The following is an 8,043-nucleotide window of genomic DNA, read 5'->3' as shown; positions in this document are numbered from 1 at the left end:
TTTTCCTCACCCTGGTTGCAAACAAAATGCCGAGTCACCATTGAAAGGATTCGAATTATCACTAATTAGACTAACCGAGTAACAATTCAATTCAATGTAATTTAGTTTTTCCTTTTATATAATTAATAACAGGAACTATTTTTTTGAAGGAAAGTCTAGAAACTTACAATCTTCTATATTATGGTCCAATTACTTTGAACTCAAGTGCCTTAATTGCCAATAACTAACAGCATTTCTTTAATGAGTATTTTAGATTATTAGTAAGTATAAAAATCTTCCAAGATGAAATTTTTGGGTTAAAAACGTAACTTTATCAAAATGGAAATAAAACAACCTCTAAAATTCTTAGAATTATTTTAATTTATATAAAACTATAAAACAAAAACAAATAAGTCTTATGAAATGGCTGATGATAATAATGAGCACTAAAAACTAAAACAACGATCATCTACATGTACGTGTGCTTTTATATACAACCTTTGTAAAAGAATCAGTCGGATCATATAAGAGTTCTTACCAACCCTTAGTACGTTAACGAAAATTGGTCCCTCAATACAAAGCAGCGCATAGTTCTGGTCTTGGCAGGATATGAGAAATATGAAAATGTGATTTCTCTTTTTAAAAGAAATAAAAGGGCAAAAGACAAGGAAATATTACAAAACATGTCTGTCAATTATTGCATGTCATAAGCTACAACCAATATAATAGGTATATTATTATGATCAGTAGTAGTTTTAATGGTTTTCCTTTTAGTGGTTTTTTGGAGATAATTCAAACGAATCTCCTTCATTGTTTTAGATGGTCAATCTGAGCTTTCCCTAAAAACTACCCACTCCAATAATCTGTACTATATAGACACCTATGGGCTATCCAAAAAAAGTGATAGAAAAAACAGATAGTTATGTACCTATAATCTATGATCCCAAAGGTGATTTTAATCATTTAAATCACAAACTTCTCTCTCTCCGATGACTCTACAGTTTATGTAAGTCAGGTCCAGGCCTTCTCCAGCATCTACCTCAAAGCATCCCTTTCCTTGGCTATTCTCCTCCAGTATCCACCATTAATATCTCTTTAGCATCGATTCTCACTTCGTCTATCCACATCATCATTGGTCTTCCTATTGGCCGACGTCCCACCATACTTTCACTAAACGTTCTACTAGGTATTCTTTCGTTATCAATTCTTATAAGGTGACCTGTCCAGCGCAATCTTTGTATTTTTGCATAATTTGCTATAGATGTTTCTTTGTAATATTGTAACTCGTTGATTGTAACTCGTGGTTAAACCTTTTTTCCATACTATTGTCGCAGTTGGGTCCCAATATCCTTCTCGATATCTTTTTTTCAAAAGTATCAATAAGGTTTATGGTTTTTTCTGTCATGATCAATGTTAATAATGATCCATATGTCGCTATTGGTCGTATGGCAGGTATGCAATATTTTCTTCTTCTTCCTGCTTTATAATAGGCTCAATGCCTGTTTTACTTCGGTTTGAAGCCTCAATTGACATTGTCTGGCCATCTTTTCCTCGGTCGCCCCAATGGTCTTCTTCCATTTGGCGATTTGTCTCTTGCTATTCGTACTATTCTATTTTCTGTCATTCTTTCTATGTGTTGATTCCATTCTATTTTTCTTCTTTTGGTCCACATGTTTATTTCTTCTATACCACATCTCGCTCGTATTTCCTACTTCTTACTCTGTCTCTTAGAGTTTGGTTTGCTATTTTTCGCAAGATTTTCATTTCTGCTGTGCAGCAATCTTTGTGTTTTCGCCGTGTCTGCTCTTGCTCTGCTCGGTATGAAATATATTAAACAGAGTCGGAGCCGGCTCATCTTCCTGTTTTGGTCCAGTTATCTGGAAGGGATCTGTTAATTGATTTTGGACTCGTATTTGACCTTCTTTTAGTATTATAATATTTGTTTTACGTTGAATATATGGTCAATATTAGGTAGTGCTGGTCTGACTCCGGCCTGGTATTCTCCTATGATTTTCTCTGTGAAGAGACTAACTATCTTATTTATGATCCACGTAAACACCTTATACCCCACACAGAGGAAGGTTATAACTCTGTAATTTTTGTAGTTTTTCTTCTTTCTTGTGGATTCTGTTATCTCAAAACCCGCTACTGCATGGGTTATATTTGTTTGCATTTGCTCTATTAGCAGACAGTCGAACCAGTTTTTCCAGTTTGCTTTTATTGCTGCATCATCACTGATAGTTTATCTTTCACTATTTTTCAAAATCACAAACTCACCAAATGAGTTCTAGTAGTCTGATCTCCATAATTTGCCATTTATAAAAAATTATAGTAGACCAGAATTTTGCCCCACCCTGTATTATATCATATTTTATCTAATAAATTGGTTAGGCACCACATAGCCCTAATGCCTTTTAAAATAAATTTAAAAGCAAAAAACCAATGAATGAAAAATTTTAATTGCTGCTTTTTATCAATCTGGTTTTTAACCAACTATAAAACTATACCCTGTTCAAAAATACGTTGTTAAGCGAAAAATATTAAAAACCTAAGGGTATAATATAATACTTCGTTCTTGGAATCAGTTTAAAAATTCCAAAATATTGAGTAAAAATTCAAAGATAACTGTTACACACCTTTGGCACCTTTGTATTAAAATTACATTATAATAATTATCTTTCGTGGTGAGGAACTTTTTAACAAAGAACAAAACGTATATACTATAACATTATTCGAGCTTATTTATACTTAACCATTAATTTAATTTACTTACTCCAATATTTCGCCATTTTTGCCTCGCTGCATTGCTTAGTGTCGCCTAGCAGCCTTAGAAGATGGAAGTCCCAGTCGCGGTCACCACCAATGTGAAATTCATGCTGTGATACGTGTATTTCGCCTATTGACATTCAGCGTCAATTAATCGAAGTTTATGGGTAAAATTGCTAATAAAAGAGAATTCAGTGAAGGCCGAACGAAACTTCATGAAGGCCTTTTGCTCCAATCTTCAGCTTTGAATTTTTAGCTTTGTTCTTTGTCAAAAGTTCCATCTCCATACAACTAATACTGAGCCATAGAAGAAAATCCCAATTAGAGTAACTTGTGGGGTTTTGCCATTTTCACAACATCAAATTGATTATTTGACCTTTAATTTATAACAAATTATACCACAAAAGCATGACAAAAAATTTAAATGGCACGTTAAAGCTCTTTTGAAAATTTGCGTTGGTACTATTTGTCTGCTTACGGAAAGCAACTCGGTGGTGGAATGCTGAAGTACAACTGAAGGTTGGAAAGAAGAAAGAGCCTAGATAAAGGTATAAGAGGCCTAAAAGAGAAGAAGATAGGAATATATACAACGTAGCAAAGAAAGTAGTTACTGCTAAGGAAAAATCGTCTGCACAAATGAATGAAGAGTAGGTACAGCATTACTAAAGCAAGAGAAAATTCATTAAATGACTTGATTCACTTGAGTCAAGTGAATACGTGACTTACTTAAGTTAAAGACCGGTATACACGAAGCCAGTAAGAAAGCAAGTAAAGTGGGCAGGTTACTTGCCACAAGTTACTTGCTTTTTGTAAACGTTTACTTGAGTCATATTTTAAGGCAAAGAAAGTAAAATATTACTCAAGTAAACGTTTACAAAAGACAAGTAACCTACCCACTTTATTTGCTTTCTTATTGGTTTCATGTATACCGGCCTTGACCTAAGACTAGGACTAAGACTTGACTTGAGTGCTAATATCCAATATTGAAATAAAGAAAAGATAATACGAGTATTTTAGAAAGCTGTTAAATGAATAACACAGAGGTTAGGTTAGGTAGGAGAGACAAAGGATGTGGGACGCAAAATAAGAATATGATAACATCATAACGAGAACGAAAGATGAGATTATCAAGGCATTAAATGGGATGAAAAATGGTAAGGCAATAGGACCTAATCTAGGAGAGGAAAAGGTTGATGGTTTGTGCCAAATGATGAGTAGAAAGAACGTGATGATATCACTGTATAAATATAAGGGCATATTCAGGACCTACAGAGATATTGCACTTAAAATATAATCGACTAGGGAGAACCTTTTTGTTTGCTAGCCCTTTAGTGATTTTGACAATTAGTCTTTACCTTTTAACTTAAATTTTAAGGCAAAAAACTTTTATGAAAATGTAATTTTGTGGAAAGAGCTCAAATTCATTCAAAACAAATGATTTTACAACGGACTCCAGTTGAGAATTTTCTTAATAGCTATTAGACCGGGCTGTATCGTCGCGTCGTCCCGCTAGCCCGAAATTATTCCGATTCGATTTTTCTGCACAAACTTACTCAAAAAGAGGTCCTTATAACATATCCACAGGGTACCGGGCGCTGCCGTGGTCGAAAAATTGTTTAAAAAAGTTTATTTAAACAAATTCACAAAAATAATTTTTTCATTTCGAACAACGTTTTTTTAGATAATTTTGGGTCATTATGAGCAAAAAAGTTCGCTTGTTATTTTTCTCTAAAATTGAAACTTGTGTTTGAAACTTGATTTGGTCACTTTTTAAATTTCATAATAATTTTTAATCGAGTGGCTATTTTCGCATTTTTCAAATTTTTATTCACATATAAGTCGACAACAATCAATTTTAGAAAAAAATGACAACAGACCTTTTTTACTCAGAATGACCCAAATTATCTAAAAAAGTTGTTAGAAATGAAAAAATTATTTTTGTGAATTTGTTTAAAAAAAATTGTTTAAACAATTTTTCGACCACGGCACAGCCCGGCACCCTGTGGATATGTTATAAGAACATCTTTTTGAGTAAGTTTGTGCAAAAAAATCGAATCGGAATAATTTCGCTAGCGGGGGCGACGATACAGTATGAAGTACACTATATACACTTATGAAGTATAAAAAATCACAGGATTTTTTTTGTCATATCTTACTATTATTGCTTTATGTACAGTCAATGAATATTTTCTTCTTTGGTATATCATTTTTGTTAAAAAATGCGCCAAAAAATGCATTTCTTAAATATGGAAATATAAAATTTACTGTCGCCTCGATGGCTCAGTAGACCGACGAACTCATTTCGATATGAGTCCTGTAGTAGTTCGGGTTATACTCAGACTAGATGTAGTAGCATACAATTCAAAGTAAAACTACGGTTTTGAGTTAGAATTCACGGGTAATTAGCTCAAAGAATGATTTTGAGAACATAAATAGACACAGGTCTAAAACTTTGATACCATGTTTAAAAAAAAATCTTTTGACCCACTTTCAACTGTTTCAACGATCAACTTCACCGTCTTTTTCTATATCACGCTTTACTTGGTGACTGGGACTGTATCATATTTTTCAAGTAAGCTACAGACATGTTATTTTTACTAGGAGGTGGCTGTGTCAGCTGAGAATCTAAATTAATATTATATTTACACAATAGAGTACTTATATAGGCCATCCTGTACTGTTTGTTCATAGTAACATACACAACAGGGTTGACACAACTCGACAAGTAAACCAGTAAGTAACTGATGATGTGTAGAGGTGCGTGATGTACTTCTACGTCAAAAATTTTGACCAATGTGATTGGAAGATAGCAAACAACGAAGCAGATAAAGATGACCAATACCATTTTGGTGATCTTCATTTCGCTTCTTTTATATTTGTTACCAGAGTTATGCATTTGCATCTTCTTGTGTGATTTCCTGACTACCCAGTATATATTGGCATAACATATAACTATAACAACACAAGGTAGTGCGAAACCAATGACGAATAGAGCTGTCTTGGAGCTGTTACCATGTTCATCCGGGTTGATGGAGCAGGTTCCAAGTTTTGTGTCCATTCCGTAGGTTCCCCATTTACCTAGAAGTGTGGGTATTTGTAGACCGTAGCTAAAAGCCCATATGGCACCAATGTACATTGCTACTTTTGCTTTCGTGTAGATGGTTTGGTAGAGGTGCGGCCATGCAATGAGGATATATCTAAAAAATATGAATTGTTCATTAGATATGTTTATTTCTTGACCTCCATTTTAAATAATATAAAAGATTACAGGAGTAAAAAATTGAGTTAATGACAAAAATGTAACCATATAAATCTTACAAATTACAATCACATACATATTAAAAATATACTGTTTAATATGTACGTGATTGTAAATTGTACATTTAACAGACTAGTGGTCTAATATAATTCTTCTTTATTTTTTGTAAAAAATTGAGTTTTTGAGTAGGCACTTGACGAAGTGTCTACAAACCCTATTAACAGAGAGCAGAAAGAAGCTTAATGCTTCTATGAAAAGATAATTTAAACAGTTTCATATCTGGTATTGTTATCTCTCCATCGCATTCGTGGACGTCCTAAGGACCATCTTCCTGTCGGGGCTTCCTAGCAGATTAACTTGGTGAAGCGGTTGTTAGGGAGTCTATGGACATTGCCAACGTTGGGTTTAATTTTTTGGACTACGTCGCTAGTACTATATATCTGTTTGATCTCGGCATTTGTTCTCACTCTGTATTGGTTAGTATTCGGATCGTTATATGATTCCTCTGATTATTTCATTCATAGGAGATTCTGACCAATAGAAAGCTACAGAAATCAAAATTAAACTGATAATTTTTGATTATTTCATTCATAGGAGATTCTGATCAATAGAAAGCTACATAAATCTGAATTAAATTGATAATTTTTGATAATTGCCCGTCGTTAAGTATATTACGTCAGATGCCCTTCGTTGCTACGAAAAAATACATTCAGTGACATTAATGAGAATTAATGTTTTAAAAATTATAAAAGTGATGTCTTTCAATCGTCAAATATTTATAAAAACTTTGTGTTTAATTGTACTAATTTGTACTTACATAAATAAATTACAATAAAATTTTGTTTTTGAAGAGTTTTATTCATGAAATAATCGCAACAAATTACACTCGAACTCTAAAATTAATATAGATTTTTAGAGCTCTTGTGCAATTACTATTGATAATTTTTCTGTCAAAACATCTAATTTTTCCTTCCATTGCGTTTGTCAGCGTCCATATTTCGCACCCATACATCATCACCGGTTTAATCAGTCGTTTACATATCCTCATTTTTATGTTCGTGCCAGGCGTTTAGATTTAATAATGTTGTGGAGGCTATATCTACATATGTTTGCTGATTGAATGAATTCTCCCTTCTATCTCTTCCGTGATATCGTTTTCTGCAGTGATTGCCGCTCCGAGATATTTAAAACTCTTCATTCTTTCAAAGTTATAATATGGGCCTATTGTAACATTTTGCACTATTCAAATTTAGGATTTGCTGGTGTCACTACACTTATAGTAGCAAATGAAAAAGAAATACATACTGAAAAGTTGAGTTGGAAAGCATTAAAGTAAGACAAAAATAGTGGTGATAGAAGGGTTCAACACTATTCATCTGAGTAATGACTTGCAGTAATATCAGGTAGTAGTCAACTTTAACTATCTCGATTCTAGTAATACAAACGATGGTAACTGCGTAGCAGAAGTTCAGAGACGCTCTGGTATGGCAAAAAATGCAATGAGTCTCCTAACTAAAGTTTGGAAAATCAAGATGAGATTGGTGAATGGGTCAGAAACTTGTACTCTTCGCGCACAATAAGGCCAAAAAATTGATGCATTTGAGAGAAGATTTTGGAGAAGAATGATGCTCATACCTCATCGAACAAAATCGTTAGAGCAACTGAAGATAGAGACCAATGGAGAAAATTTGTTATGATTATTGGAGGAGACCACGATCATCAGTAATGTGGAAACGATAAGAGAGAGGAAGAGAGAGAGAGAGAGAGAGAGAGAGAGAGAGAGAGAGAGAGACAGTATCTGCGAATTTTTGCGACAGGTTAATTATTAATAGGTTTGTTCTAGCATCAGTTTCAAACGGTTTGAAACCATCAGCGAATAGTGGACCAGCGCGAGTAGAGGGGATAGCATTGGTGACTGTATTATGTTCTCTCACTGACCAACTGTTTGCTGACGGTTTCTGACTAGTTTGACTGTTGGCTAGAACAAACCTAATATTAAAACCTTATCTCCGTTACAAGTTATGGTCATCTGAATATGA

At 33.8% G+C, this 8,043-nt stretch overlaps 1 protein-coding gene across 3 annotated transcripts in view; it reads right to left on the bottom strand.

Moving 5' to 3' along the window:
* Positions 1–337: 337 nt before the first annotated feature.
* LOC126886364 (G-protein coupled receptor moody-like) overlaps positions 338–8,043 on the bottom strand; it is a 33,200-nt gene continuing 25,494 nt past the window's right edge. For all 3 annotated transcript variants that reach the window (XM_050653263.1, XM_050653252.1, XM_050653257.1), the window contains exon 4: positions 338–5,942. In XM_050653263.1, coding sequence (XP_050509220.1) covers positions 5,276–5,942 — 667 coding nt within the window. In that variant the 3' untranslated portion in view covers positions 338–5,275. The remainder of the gene's footprint in view (positions 5,943–8,043) is intronic.

Source organism: Diabrotica virgifera, chromosome 1 (assembly GCF_917563875.1).
Source record: "Diabrotica virgifera virgifera chromosome 1, PGI_DIABVI_V3a".
Lineage (NCBI taxonomy): Eukaryota > Metazoa > Arthropoda > Insecta > Coleoptera > Chrysomelidae > Diabrotica > Diabrotica virgifera.
Note: the sequence above shows the minus strand (reverse complement) of the source record. Positions and strands in the feature narration are given on the sequence as shown.